At 36.9% G+C, this 15,055-nt stretch overlaps 3 protein-coding genes across 3 annotated transcripts; all 3 read right to left on the reverse strand.

Moving 5' to 3' along the window:
• Positions 1-273: 273 nt before the first annotated feature.
• LOC145608720 (uncharacterized) lies at positions 274-872 on the reverse strand. The gene has a single exon (XM_081664326.1). It carries the CDS (start codon positions 814-816, stop codon positions 478-480), a length of 339 nt encoding a protein of 112 aa, XP_081520452.1. The 5' UTR covers positions 817-872; the 3' UTR covers positions 274-477.
• A 1,070-nt stretch (positions 873-1,942) lies between these two features.
• Positions 1,943-7,764, reverse strand: LOC145608259 (putative pentatricopeptide repeat-containing protein At3g13770, mitochondrial). The gene is made up of 5 exons (XM_081663869.1): positions 7,139-7,764; positions 6,200-6,531; positions 5,586-6,071; positions 4,251-4,685; positions 1,943-3,603 (listed from the first exon to the last, which is right to left on the reverse strand). Exons 1-5 carry the CDS (start codon positions 7,729-7,731, stop codon positions 2,159-2,161), a joined length of 3,291 nt encoding a protein of 1,096 aa, XP_081519995.1. The 5' UTR covers positions 7,732-7,764; the 3' UTR covers positions 1,943-2,158.
• Positions 7,765-9,437: 1,673 nt separating this feature from the next.
• LOC145608392 (purple acid phosphatase 5-like) lies at positions 9,438-14,592 on the reverse strand. The gene is made up of 7 exons (XM_081664003.1): positions 14,260-14,592; positions 13,949-14,060; positions 13,572-13,798; positions 13,194-13,332; positions 12,873-13,093; positions 12,630-12,751; positions 9,438-9,624 (listed from the first exon to the last, which is right to left on the reverse strand). The coding sequence occupies exons 1-7, from the start codon at positions 14,512-14,514 to the stop codon at positions 9,438-9,440; spliced, it is 1,263 nt and encodes a 420-aa protein (XP_081520129.1). The 5' UTR covers positions 14,515-14,592.
• Between the last annotated feature and the right edge of the window lie 463 nt (positions 14,593-15,055).

The raw sequence follows: 15,055 nt of genomic DNA on the forward strand, positions 1-15,055 counted from the left end.
TGAACTACGCACGCAGCTACCTATATCATCTAATCATACCCATGAACAATTGTCGAACACTACTTCATTGATTCACATTCTTACTCTTAAATTCACTAATAATAGAGAATGATCAACTGACAAGATTACAAATTCGCAACATTCGGAACTGATTAGCCCTAGCAAGAATCCAACATTTTGCACAATTACAACATACCCACCCTAAAATCTCAGCAACAATCAATCAAAAATCAAGCATTTCCAAACATACACCAAATTAAACAAAACAAAAAATAGAAGAAAGCAAATCATATAACCAAATATACTTTGGATAAAACTCCAAAATTAACAAAAGGGTCAATTGTTCAAAAACCCTTATTTTTCTTCATCAACTACAACCCCATTATATATCAACAAAAACAAAATTCAAACCAAAAAAAAAAAGAGACCCTAAAATTATCCAACAATCAAACGAAAAACACAATAAAGGGGCGTAAATTACTCAGAAGATTCAGAAACTTGCTGGGCCTGAAGACGTTCAAGGGCTTTCTGATGGGCCCAAGTCTCGAGGGTAAGATCGGGCTTAGCACTGAGCCCAACACCAAGGATGACGATGGTGAGGAAGCTGGTGACGTAACAGGGCAATTCCCAATCTTCCCATTTGCGAGATTGACCAGGTGGTGGAGGAGGGCGGTTGAAGAGGTAGCCATTGGGTCGGTCTTGGTGACCTGGGCTGGTCCATCGGTCGAGCCCTCCTCCGCCGCGGGTTCGGAGGGTTTGGGTTAGCCTGGATCGGAGGGTTCCGGCGGCTGTGGCTAGGTATTTGGTGGCCACCATGGTTGTGTTGAGGAGAGAGAAAGAGAATGGTGAGTGTGTAGTGAGATCGATCTATATTCTTATTTTTAGGGAGGTGTTGGTTTCATTGAAATTCGTATACGACGTCGTTTGTTCTAAATAAAGGAAATTAGTAAAAACTTATAATAAATCGAGAATGAATTTTGTAAATCAAACAAAGTTGTAAATAAATCAATATTTTTTTAAATATGGATCTTACAATATAATTACCAAAATCTTACATTGACTAGATATTTTTTTGTTGATTTATTACGATTTTGTCAATTTATTTATCAAGGTGATAAAGCGGAGCTCCCTCAAATTAAATATGAGAAAAAAGAAGCTTTTCAAAGGGGTATTCTTATTTTTCTCTCTTCAACAATGGAGGTCGAGGAAATCAATGAAGAAGGGAAAACTCATGAATAACGATAAACACCTACCATTTGAGGGCTAACCATGTCCTGGTGTTTGTTGTGGTGTTAGATTTCGCCCGCCATTGCTAAAGAGAAAGGAAAAAGGACGGGCAAGTTGAAGAAGAGAATAGGAGATGGAGGAAGAAGGTGAGTGAGTATGTAAAAAGAGTAAAATTTTCAATAAGTTGCTCATAAATTCCAAGAAGCCATTTGAGATACGATTTCGTTACTCAATTTAGTAATTGGGGCTCGCCCATAAACCAAAAGATGGATGTTTAGAGTTAAGCCGATTATTAGAAGGTTTTGAAGTTCTAATTTGCATGGAACAATCTCAAATTGGGGGGGTGTGTTTTTAAAGTGATCCATAACTTATAGGCAATATGCTCAACAAGTTGATTTGTTGTGTATGGTAAAGGAGAGCGAGAGAGAGATTGGTGGAGACCATCATAGACTTCATAGTGTGCAAGTCTTATACATCAATTGTTACGTCGTTCTTTTCTATAAGACTATAAGTATCAATCAAGTGTAACATACAGAGTACATGGCTTAATGAGTTGATGCCTTGATGGTAAACTCATCATATTTTCTATAAGACTATAAGAATCTTGTATACTACAAAAAGATTAAGCTAAGTTGCCTAAAATATGATTGAACGCCAAAAACCTCTTAGTAGTCACTCTTTAATCATAATTCAGGATAAGTATTTTTACGCTTCCTACATAATTGATTATCTTAACTCTACAGAAGAAATCACTTGTATTTTTCCTCTAGTTAATCAAAGTGTTTCCAGTAAACTTTTCCTGATAAAAATTGTTCTGGTTCCCATGTCACTGTCAAGAATTGTGTCAATTTATGGAGATTTTGAAGCTCAGCATAATTTTGCTCTTCAACATCAAGCTAAACTGAGATCTACCAATAGCGCTATCAGGACATCACCAATAATCTCCACAAGAACAGATACCATCTTTTATATGATGGAAGCGGTTTTTATCCCTTAAAGAGACTGTTCTTCCATAGAGCTTTGAGATGATTTTGGCAAAATTGTGGCAATCAACACAGATTCTGAGGTTCTTTATAACTCTGAGTGGAGTTCCTTCAGAAGTACTTAAAAGCCCAAAGGCTAGAGCCAGCTTTTCACTATGTCCCAGAAGTATCTTCTCCTTCTGCTCATCTTCAACATCATGTAAGACACAGCTAAGATCAGGTTCATAACCAGCTTCCTTTAATCGAACTGCCAATTCTTTTACTTTTGTGTGAACCTCATCTTTCCTAGGATGGGACCGATCACTAGCATGGAAAGTGTGAAGAGTTTGATCAAGCTCAATCCAGCTCCTTCCCGGCTCCTTACTCACAGCCTTTTCTTTCATCAATTCCCTCAGATTTCTTACCTCTTCCCATCTGCCTGCAGAGGCGTATAAATTAGATAAAATGACGTAATTTCCAGCATTTTCAGGCTCTATTTCTAGAAGTTGACGACCCACATATTCTCCAACATCTAAATTTGAGTGAACCTTGCATGCGCCTAATAGAGATCCCCAAATGGCAGCTGTTGGTTTAAAAGGCATCTCATCAATAAACTTCAAAGCCTGTTCTAATCGCCCAGAACGACCAAGTAAATCAACAACACAGCCATAATGCTCTATATTTGGCTCAAGCCCATCTTTCTGTGCTACCATCTCATCAAAAATTTCTAGTCCAGTGTCTTCCATTCCACCATGGCTGCAACCAGATAATACGGCCAAGAAAGTTACTCTGTCAGGTTTGACTTTGCCTTCTGCTCTCATCATTTTGAAAAGTTCGATCACCTTTGACCCCATCCCATGTTTACAATACCCCACAAGCATTGCATTCCATGAGATGACAGTTCTTTCAGGCATGCTATCAAAAACTCTTCTTGCATAAACAAGGTTCCCACATTTAGCATACATATCAATAATTGAATTCAGCAGAACCACATAAGATGGAAGCTGAAGTCGCAAAATATGATTATGGACTTGCTTTCCTTGATCAAGAGCAGCAAGTCCAGATAATGCAGTTAGAAGACTAGCATAAGTAACATAATTCGAACACATCCCTTCCTTCAGTAGCTTGCGAAACAATTCAACCGCCTCTTCATCAAAACCTAATTGGGCATACCCTGCAATCATCGCAGTACAGGAGATAACATCCCTCTGAATTAAACTATCAAATACTGTTCGAGCCTCATGGATTCTTCCAGCCTTGGCATACATGTCAAGAAGTGAGCTCCCAACAAAAATGTGAGAATCATAATTACACCTTACTATAAGAGAGTGGATCTGTCTTCCATAATCCAACCCATAATCACCTGTACAAGAAGGGAGAATAGTGGCGAAAGTAAACTCATTGGGTTCTGTGCCTGCAAAAAATTTCTAATCTTATCAGCTTACAAAAAAGCAAATAATTTTTTTTTTTATTAAGCCTTTACAAAAATTTTAAAGCCACCATTTCATGCATTGCAAACTTTCATATTCAAGTTTTTTCTCCCAAGATGCAAAACTACAACAAAAAAATAGGAACAGATTATTAAAGACCAAACTTGTCATGGCTTCAAAAATTATCCATTCAGGATAAAAGGAATTCTATGAATGCTTATATACTTTAGTCACTAAGCATCCATCTAGTTGACAGTAGTTGTTCAAAAGCTCCCTTGAACATCAGTAAAGTACAAAGTTTTAACATTAACCAAACAATAAGGCCTGAAACTGTATCTTAAAGTTAAAGCAATTTTGAACCATTAACTTCAATTCGATTCAGGTCAGTTCGGTTCAGTTCAGTCCAAAAGAACGAGGCCTTAGTGATGCAACTACATTGTTACTCGGGAATTGAGAGGAAGACAGCCGGAGTCTTGCTCCGACTGATTAAGTTCCAAATCAAACTCCCTAAAATAGGTAATGCAACATTGAAATATGTATTATAAATTTATAACACAAATTCTGACTATTTATTTCTGTCATCTTACTCAACAATTAACATGTAATGCAAACTTCATAGCAAAAAGAGTACCTGATTTCAACATCTGTACAAAAAGACTCAAAGCCTCCGAGGAAAACCCTTTTTGTGAATACCCAGAAATCATAGCAGTCCAAGAAACCACATTTCGTTCAGGCATTTCATCGAACACATGGCGTGCATCAACCAAACAATCACATTTACAGTACAAGATAACAAGCCTAGTTCTGAGATACAATGGTGGAAGATACTGAGTTTTGATCATGTGGGTATGTACTCTTTGACCTTCTCTAAGAGATTTTCTGTTCACACATTCATTTAAGATGGTATCATACCCTTCAAACTTCATTTCTAGGCCTTGAACCGCCATTTCTAGCAGAGCTTCCTGCAATTGACCGTTGGAGCATAGTGCTCTTAGTTTTGATTGGATTGGCGGGAATGTTGTGTGATATAATTGGCGGGTGAATGGCGTTTTGGAGGAGAGAGAAAGTATGTGTTCAGCAACAATGGCTGTTTGCCTCAATTTTATTAGCATTTGAGATTCTCAGAAGAGTCAGAACTCAGAACATCAGTAATCCTGTTCTGTTAGAATCCTTGTTTGTAATTACATGTGTACGCAATGTATCACCCCTGGTTATTCTAAAACCCGCCCTCTTATTGAGCAAGGTGTTCTCAAAACGTTATGTTTGATAGGCGGTTATAAATGAAAGTAATGAGAAGATGTTTGGGGTAAATAGGTAAGAAAAATCATACTCCGTGGTATATCAATGTTCATGGTAATCTTAATTTACATCTAGTATGTTAATTTTGAATTTTTTTTACCATCCATTGTTAGTTTGCCACTTGAAATAGGACATTAGGGGTAAGTAGAAATTTGGGGATGAGATGACATTATCATGGACATTATAACGTATTTTCTTTACCTAGTTATACTCAAATTCATTTAATTATCTCCATTTATAACCGACTATCAAACGGACCATTAAAATTTTCATAAATTGTCATAAAATTCCTAAGTTGTAGTCAATTTCAAAGCAAATTACATACAAAGTATATCTTCATGTCTTCAAGTCTTGGCAATTTACTTTAGAGATTGGTAATATATTCATCCCATCTCAAATGTGCTCATTTTAGACAACACAACAATAATGTTTTGTAGATAAAACAAAGAAGCAATAATAGAGATGTTGGCGGTCAATCGGCTTGATCGGCCATACAATCAAGATAAACTTCCTTATCTGTAATCATCAGTATACAGGGTTTGTGCTTTGTACATACCTATTTGTAAAAAATAAATAGAAGCACAAGCAACATTATTAACATTATACAAACTTTCTTCACTTTTTCCCTCAACTTTAAGAATTTAAAGAACAACATCTTGTAATGAATTCTTTTTATAGAGACTAGACTGAAAATTGACAAAGGAGATGTTATTGACAGTTGATGGTCTGAAATCCAAGGGATTATCCCATCCCACTGATTTCTCAACAGACCATCTCATGTTCATATTTTTAACTTCGAAACCATCTATATATTCCATGATGATTCCTGCCATACTGTGTTTAACAAGCCCTGAACATCCAGGCCTGTAATCAACCAACCCACCATCATAACTCGTCCATCTTCTGTAAGTGAGATCAACATTGCTGAACTTCAAGTCCCTTATTATCCCACCTTTAGAACCTGATAAAAACACTCCATTTTCAGAAACTGATGTGATGTTGATGAACTGTATGTCAGAGATTGACCCTTCTTTCGTATTTGAGTTTCGTGGACATGTTGTGATGTAAATTGGTTCTGCTCTTCCCCACCATGATGGATCGTAGTACCTCGTGCTGATATTTATGTTTGAGAAGGTAATGTCTCTGACATTCCCTACAAAAATGCACACTCCCATCAGTTCATGACCAATTAATACTCAAAACTTTCTAATATTGAATGTATAAAAGCTGAATGTAAGGATTTTACAGTACTTAGCAAGGGCCAGAGGTTTCATAAAATACCTCCATCGCGAATTTGAAGTCCAAGCCCTCTATGAGACTCAAAGATGGTTATGTTGTCGAACAATAAGTGCACAAAATCAAATGAGCTAGCACTACCAAGCTTGATGGCAGAAGATTTTGTTCTGATCCAACAATCTGTAGCAGTTAAGTTATAAAGAGGCTTGTTGTACGTCTTTGGGCATATAGCATCGTCGCCTGTGTCTATGTGGCATCTGGTGATGAATGTGTTATTAGAATCTTGTATGTCAATCCCATCATTGTTTGGCGAATTGAAGTTCCCATAGATGGACATGTCATGAATGGAAGTGTTATCACAATCTACTATGTGCAAGCTGCAATTCACAATTCACATTATATTTGAATGATTGGGGTAGTGTTTTTCAAGTCGAAATCAACCATACTCAAACAACAAACAAAGAATGTTGACTAATTCGTAGTCTAGTACTACAATAGTACAATACAATGCAAGGAATACTTTCACAAAAGGAAGATTTCTTGAGCATTATTTAAAAAGATTTCTTACACTTTCATTTGTAAATTGCAGTGATTTGATAATAGAAATGACAACTATTTAAGATTTACAGGAAAAGGCGTACACTCTCAATTGTGAGAAATTTTGACACTGTGACAATTGTAACTCCCCTATACCTCTTACTAGTAGCATACCATACTAGCATGTTCTTATTTCTTGATATTTACTCATTTAAGCCTATTTCAACTTATCCTAATTGTAATACTTGATTGAGCTCGATTATATCTAATACATGAACTCATCAGCCGTGACCTACTAAGAAACAAACTTTTCTTAAAGGTTAAAAACGTCTACATTTCACAACCCTAATAAGTTCAACTACATAAGTTCGGATAAAATAAGTAGAGGAATTTGTTTAGAAACAATCATAAAATAAGCTCGACAAATTAAGTTGAATAGAAACGTACCACCAATAGGCAGGCTCATTGAGCTTAACATTAGAAACAGTAACATTTGTACACCCAATAAACCCAACTAACCGTGGTCTACACTCGTCCCCTAAACACGCACCAGTCTGATTCCAACTAACCATAACATTCTTCCTCTCATCAAACCTCTTAACAAACATTAATCCTTGACCGTTGATTTCCCCACCTCCTCTGATCCCCACATTAACCACATGTTCCGCCAACACAACATACCATCTCTCAAACTCCTTCGGATAATCCTCCAACTTTGTCCCCCCTAAAATCACCGCACCTTTTTCAACGATCAAAACGACGCCGGATCTGAGGTGGATTGTTTTTGTTAGGTAGGTCCCAGGTGATGGGAATACCACGTGGCAGGGACTTGGGGAGGGACACGCGTTGATTGCTGATTGGATTGGGGTTGTGTCGTATTGACGGCCGTTTCCGACGGCGCCGAAGTCTGTGACGGAGATGGTTGGTGGGGTTGAGGGGAGTTGGAGGGGTGATGACGTGGTGGGGTGTGATTGGGTGGGGGAGGTGCTGAGTAGGAGAGAGAAAAGGAGAAGGATTGAGTTGAAAATGGAGGAGAGCATATTGGATTTAGGATAAGTTTGATTGATACTACCTCCAATGAGTTTGAACTTTGAAGGTTGAAACTTGAAAGGTGTTCTTTTGGGAGGGACATATAGTTTTAGTTAATGTACTTCCTTTTTCCTAGTTTAGTAAAAAATGTGTATAATCAAATTTTACTAATCATGTGTTGCTCTCTTAAAAATAAATATAAATACCACTCCTTTAAAGTCAGTAGTAGAAAATTAATTAAAACACATAATAAGTAGCCTAATATTAGTTGAAAGCTAGTCTATGATGTACAATTATGATTTTTTAACCAATTATTAATTTTTAATTTTTAATCTCAATCGTTACAAAATAGTTGATGCACCTGGATACACAGTGCACATGCACGTGATCAAATAAGTTTGAAGTGGTTTAAGCTTCTTTTTCTATTTTATGTTGGTTATCATGAGTGTGTAGTCCAATCATGTAAGGTTATTTAATGTCTTTATGCTTTGTTAAAATTATAATATGGTCAATTGGAGAGATTAGAGAAGGATCTTGGGTTTTGCATAACCCACCATCATTGGAATTTGATAGACTAAATTTGTAGATAATTAGAGATTAAAGAGTTGTACGAGAACTTTAAAAGAGTAGTTAAAGTCGTTTCTTATTCTACTACACTCAAAATTGAAGGCAATTCACTTCACGATAACAATGTTTATGCCAAATACAATAGAGCAATGACGTGTCTTTTACTTGTGTTGTCAACTTTACAAACTACAATATATGTTTGAGGGTTGATGAAAGATACATGAAAGATCATTATAGAAAAGAGATAGCTACATACAATTAAATTAGGAAATTTTACAGAGGTTTATGGGAATTTCATAAAAGGGTCATAGCGAAAACCTAATAAAAAAGAGATAGTTTGGAACTACTCCATAACAAATTTGGAGATAGCCTAAGAGAATGTCCTTGATGAATTGAAGGAAGAAAATGAGAAAGTGCTTCGATCATAGTCCTTAAGAATAAAGAGAGCTTGGACATTCAATTGGACGAGCTAATATTTGATCCTTTACCTAAAATAGAACATGGACGTGAGTAACGTCAAGGGTTTCTTTTTGGATTTGGGGGCATCCAAGCCAATGTCCCTCGAGGAAGCGCATCCCCCAACAAGAAAAGCGAGCTTGTAAGCAAAAGAAAAAAGTAGTACACACATGTGCATGAATATCTCTAAGACACCATATACAATCTCAAACAGGAGTGTTTTGTCTCCTCAAGACCAGGATACTCGTTGAATCAACTTAGAATACAACCGGTACCCACGTCGCTGTCCAAAACTATGGAACTCATCTGAAAAGTAGGGCCGCGGCTACTACAATTTTCAATTTGACAGCACGGCCGCCCAAAAGGCGGTGCCTCGGGTTGGTGGAGGACAACCAAAGGCCACCCCTCGCCCGCCCGCCACCAACTGGCACGCTAGCCTCCCATCGACTAAAAAAAATGAAGTTAAAAAAAAAAGTCGTTGTCAATAAATATCAAAGTTCAAATTTGCACCAAAATGTATATTACATCATCAACCTGACATACTACAAAAGAATCAAGTTCAAACAATCGATCAAAATCTAATTACCCAATATTGCTAATTTTTTATTTTTGTTAAAAAAAACTAATATTGCTAATATAAGGATTGTCTATTGTCTAAATACCACCAAAAAAACTAGCAAGTTAAAGATTACACTCAATTACTTTCATCCTTTGGGTACCAAAATCTGTTGAAGAACCATGTAGAATCAGAAGCCACTGCTTCATCATCTTGATTACGGTGCCAAGTATAATAAGCATGAGTTCGGTTTTTAATCTCCAAAATCGCATGCCCAAAACTAGCTTCTCGATAAGCAGAGTAGAAAGGTTGTGGATTAGTGAAGCTGCAGCAAAAAACAAAATGGAAATAGTGTAAGGTTGTTACACAACAAGAAAAGGGCCGTTTTGCGACGGAAATAATTCGTCGCAAACTGGCAAAATTCCGTCGCAAAGTGACTTTGCGACGGATTTCCGTCACAGGCATGGCGTCGCTCAAACTTTCGTAGCAAACAGTCCTTTTGTGACGGAATATCCGTCGCAAAACGAATTGCGACGGATTTTGCGACGGAAAGGTAGTTGTAGCTGAAAACAACATTTGCGACGAAAATTCCGTAGCAAGAGGAATCATTTTGCGACGGAATATTCCGTCACAAAGTTTGCGACGGAATGTATTTCCGTCGCAAAATGGATTCTTTTGCGACGGAATAGTCCGTCACAAATTTTGCGACGGAATGTAATTCCGTCGCAAAATGAAGTTTTTCCGTCGCAAAATACTCCATTTTAATTTTAATTTTTTTTTTTTTGTATTTTGTTTTTTTTCCTGGAACCTGTATTCCTGCAATCCTGTTTAATTTTTTTGTATTTTGTTTTGTTTTCCTGGAACCTGTATTCATGCAATCCTGTTTAATAAAATACGTGCATTTAAAATAATTTCAGTCAAAAAGTCCACGCCCTAACATAATTCAAATATATACAACACGTAGCCGTAACTACCAAGTACGGTACATGATATAATTTTTTAAACTACAATGTCATCCATATACAAAAATCGAAAAATGACACCTAACTAAACACAAGCTGGCTGTCCTTGGCCTGCACCACCACCACCACCACCACCCGGGTCGTTCCTAAGGTCTCGAATCTGAGGCTGAATCGTAGAACAAGTGAAAGGAGTGGTCAATCCTGTAAATCTACTGGCTAACTCCTCTAAGAACTCCTTGTTCTTCCTCTCGATTTCAGCCATCCGTTCTGCCACTCGAGCCTCCACTCGAGCATCGAGCTGTTCCGCCACACGGCTATCGATCTGGCTCTCAATTGCTTCCACCCTCTCATTCAACTCCTTGTGGAAGTTTTCCTGCATTTGAGTTATGACCGACGGTACGTATTGGCTGGAAGAACCCGATCCTCGTCCCCTAGATGTGCCGTAGTACAAGTCAGCACCAACACCAAGACCTCTAACACGACCCTTCTTATTACGACCACCAGCCGCCTCAAAGAAAATTTCATTTTCAGACAGTTGGGAACCCTGGGTTCTTGATTCCTCCTGTCTGTGTTGGTACGCCTCCTGTAACAAACAAAGGATATACAATGCAGAAATAAAAATAAAGAATGAGAACCAATAGTTTGAGGCTTGATATAGTTCATAAGTGGCAATATAGGTTCACTAGGTCCTAAAACTAGGAAAATTGGGTGAAAATGGGGCGTTTTTGGTTCTAACTTGTCTATTTCTTACATTTGTTATCTAATGAACCTATTTTTGACCTTAATACACCTAACTAACATAGTTACTTGAGTTTGAGGCTTGAAATTGTTTATAAGTGGCAATATAGGTTCACTAGGTCCTAAAACTAGAAAAAATGGGCGAAAATGGGGCGTTTTTGGTTCTAACTTGTCTATTTCTCACATTTGTTATCAAATGAGCTTATTTTTGACCATATAATACACCTAAATAACATAGTTACTTGAGTTCGAGGCTTGAAATAGTTCATAAGTGGCAATATAGGTTCACTAGGTCCTAAAACTAGGAAAATTGGGTGAAAATGGGGCGTTTTTGGTTCTAACTTGCCTATTTCTCACATTTGTTATCTAGGAATAAGAAGATGCAAATGCTTTCAAATCTTAGTGAACATATATAATTAACATACATACCATAATTGTTTAATTTAAACAAGTTTAAAGCAAGTGATGAAACACATATAATTAACACACAATTACCCACATTCAAATAAACATACATACACTAACATGTATTTTTAAATTAACATATATTTTAAACTAATCTAACATATATTTTAAACTAATCTAACATATATTTTAAACTAAACTAACATACATTATAAACTAACTAACATATATTTTAAACTAAAATAACATACATTATAAACTAATCTAACATATATTTTAAACTAAACTAACATACATTAAACTAATTCTAACATTGCAATATATCTTAAAAATTAAACTAATTCTAACATTGCAATATAAATTAAACTACACTACACTAAACACAAGTAATTAAATAATAAAATTTAGTTACAAATTAAATTAAAAAACATAATTAGAAAAAGTTAGGGTTTACATTAAAATTAAATTGAAAACAAAAACAAAGGGGGATAGTGGAATACTCACCGGGATTTGAGGGTGTTGTGGCGGAAATCCGGCTGCCGGAAGGAGGGTGGTGTGGTGGCTGCACACCGCCGGCGAACGGAGGGGCGTGAGTGGGCTTGAACGGAGGGGGTGGCGTGGGTGGGCGTGAGTGCGCGTGAGTGGGAGTGAACGGAGGGGGTGGGCGTTAGTAGGTGTGAGTGGCCGGATTCCGGTCGTTCCGGTGGCGACAGCGGCGGTGAAGTGGCCGGATTTTCTTTCTCTCTCTACGCTTTCCTCTATCTCTCTCTACGCTTTCCTCTTTCTGTTCTTCGTTTTCTTTTTCTCTCTCCTTCAGCGAAACTTCAGTTTTTTTTAAAAAAATTTAAAAACTTTTTGCGACGGAATTTCCGTCGCAGAATCCGTCGCAAAATGTTTTTTTTAATTTTTTTTTTTAATATTTTTTTGCGACGATTATTTCCGTCGCAAACAAACTTTTGCGAGGGAATAAATTCCGTCGCAAACTTTGCGACGGAATTTCCGTCGCAAAAGTTTGTTTCCGTCGCAAAGTTGCGACGGAATTTATTCCCTCGCAAATTAACCCTTTTTGCGACGGAATTGTAGTCCGTTGCAAGGTTTCCGTCGCAAAATGACCTATTTCTTGTAGTGTTATAATATAGTCCATCATTCAGAATTGATTGTCACATTATCAACGTGACTATTAAGTCTCGATAGGAGGAGTAATTGAAAAGAATGGAAATCTTACTTGTTAGCAAGTCCTTCTATGTTTCCACCATCACCAATTGTCACGTAAACAGGTGCTGATTTATCTTTGATGGGAGTACTCAGTCCATTTGTAATGTTGTAGCGTACATTTGATATTCGCTCCTAATAACAACATTTAGAGCATATACACAAGATTAATGATATTCACGATCAAAATTATGCATTAACAAACATGCACAGACAAATTGGAACGACTTTGAAACAAAGTAATAATAGTACTAACCGAGCGCTCATATGCATGAACATGACCGGCTAAAACAAGGTCAACTTTATATTGAACGATCCAAGGTTCGAATATGACTCTCATACTTTCGCCTTCCATGTAATGGTAATTGTCTGAATTATACAATGGAGCATGCATCATAAGAATTAGCCATGGAGTCTCATGCCTATCCACTTTCTTAAGCTCTGCTTCAAACCATTTGTTTTGCGGCGAATACTTGGCTACATTAAACATAGAAATTCAATCAATTAGAATTGAAAATGATGGAAAATTAATCGCGACAATTTGTACATGAATTACGTATGGTTTATGTTTACTTACTAAAAGCTGAGTAAGAAGAAAGGACAATGATGTATGCTGGTCCTCTCTTGATTGAGTACCAGAGAGGAGATGTGCTTCCACTTTGTTTGTAAGGAACATGATAACGATGCATAAATGGCTTAAATGGCAGATATTCACCCTGAAAAACAATTGTATTTGATCTTAATTCAAACATACTCAAATATTTCTTCGGTTCTCTTTTAGTTTAGTTTAGCTGACTAGTTTTTCAATTCTTTTACTCTCAATTATAAAAGATAATCAAAATAGAGCATGTGAATACTGTTGAAAGTCAAAAGACATCAGCTAAAAAACAATTGAAGAAGTATTATAGAAGTTTGAATCTAAGTGAAATAAAACCCAATAAAAAATGTGACTTACAATTTCAGGGGCAAAATCAAGTTCATGATTTCCAGCAGTCCAAATCCAAGGTTGGTAAGCTGTACTTTTCTCCACAAAACGACCCCAAATATCCCATTTTCTTTGGTCATGAAGAGGATAATTATCAGCATAGGATAGATCCCCCACAAATAACACTGCTTCACCTTTCGGATTTGCCATGTAATGTCCTAGTGTTGAATTTGATGCATACGTTTGTCCCAAATCACCTACACATTCGACAAACAAACTTACTAAACACCAATTGCTTGAAAAAATTTACCTAGGGTTAGACGCCAAGACTTAAATTAACCAATTAAGCTAGTTGACATTCACATTGTAACGTTGTAATATCATAATTAGAACAAATTGATACTAACCTATGATACCGAATGTGTAAGGGACATCAGGTCCTGGTCTTGGAGGAGTGGTAAACGAAAATTGGCGAATTGCGTCACTTCTCCCAAGTTCATAGAAATACTTGGTATTGTACTGCAAAAGAACCACCAAAATAAAGTTTATTCTCACGCTCACATGTACAAAAACATAGAGAGTGAGGGATAGCTCAAGTGGTTAGAGCTTCTCTCCCAGTTCCAGGAGATCATCCCCGCGGGCTGTGGCTCTCTAAAGCCCGAAAACATGTACAAAACAAATACAAGTCGATTTTACAATAAAATTAAACATTTAGTACCTCTAGTTTCCTGATGGTAGCATGATGAATGTAACCAGAACTATAATTGTAGTAACGATAGGTAAAGATCTGAGAATGTGCTGTGTAAACATCACTAGGATCATAACCTTTCCAGTACCTAACAACATTAGGATGGCGTTCGTTAGGCGTCACCCACGAGATGATCACACCTCGGCCTCCTCGGTCCCCTTGTGTAATATGAACTTGCTCCGGGGCATTGGAGCCTTTCGGTGGAGGGAAAGCCTCGGCAGGCATGTCGGCCGAGGCATCCGTTGAACGTGTGTAAGAGCTAGTTTCTCCGGCATGGCAAATACTCGTGGTAATACATAGAATTATGAGGATGAAGAGAGGTACTTTGTATGCCATGTCTGGTGAACTAGTATTGTTGCCTCAACGAAGCATGAATAAAAGCTAGAAACTTTTTTTTTGAAATCACTTTTACAGTTATATTCATCAAGAATTTCACTTTGATTAGGGTTAATGTTAGTATATATGATAAGATTATAATCAAACTAAGTTTATCTATAAATGTTATCCTAAAACAAGATTTAATTTAATCATATCTGATATCTCTAATACTTATCTTAAAATAGACCTACACATACGGAGTACTAAACATTACTCGAATTATCTAATTTAATTTTTTTTTTTTTTTTTTAATTTATATTAGTTGAGTTACTGAATAAAATGCTAGACTTGATAATTAAAATCTGATTGTTATGCTTCACTAGAGATTTCTGAATGTCTAAAGCGCAAAGCTCGTTCATAAGAAAAGTTTGATTATAAATGCCTTGTT

Source organism: Chenopodium album, chromosome 23 (assembly GCF_948465745.1).
Source record: "Chenopodium album chromosome 23, dcCheAlbu1.1, whole genome shotgun sequence".
Classification (NCBI taxonomy): domain Eukaryota; kingdom Viridiplantae; phylum Streptophyta; class Magnoliopsida; order Caryophyllales; family Amaranthaceae; genus Chenopodium; species Chenopodium album.

What these genes read in the sequence shown, in the direction of transcription:
- LOC145608720 (XM_081664326.1), bottom strand. Translation starts at nt 816, where the DNA reads ATGGTGGCCACCAAATACCTAGCCACAGCCGCCGGAACCCTCCGATCC.
- LOC145608259 (XM_081663869.1), bottom strand. Translation starts at nt 7,731, where the DNA reads ATGCTCTCCTCCATTTTCAACTCAATCCTTCTCCTTTTCTCTCTCCTA. An exon ending in AATGAGCCTGCCTATTGGTG is followed by an intron (nt 6,532 to 7,138) that starts GTACGTTTCTAT and finishes TGTGAATTGCAG; the next exon opens with CTTGCACATAGTAGATTGTG. An exon ending in ACTTCAAATTCGCGATGGAG is followed by an intron (nt 6,072 to 6,199) that starts GTATTTTATGAA and finishes GCATTTTTGTAG; the next exon opens with GGAATGTCAGAGACATTACC.
- LOC145608392 (XM_081664003.1), bottom strand. Translation starts at nt 14,514, where the DNA reads ATGCCTGCCGAGGCTTTCCCTCCACCGAAAGGCTCCAATGCCCCGGAG. An exon ending in TTACACATTCGGTATCATAG is followed by an intron (nt 13,799 to 13,948) that starts GTTAGTATCAAT and finishes TCGAATGTGTAG; the next exon opens with GTGATTTGGGACAAACGTAT. An exon ending in TTGATTTTGCCCCTGAAATT is followed by an intron (nt 13,333 to 13,571) that starts GTAAGTCACATT and finishes ATTGTTTTTCAG; the next exon opens with GGTGAATATCTGCCATTTAA.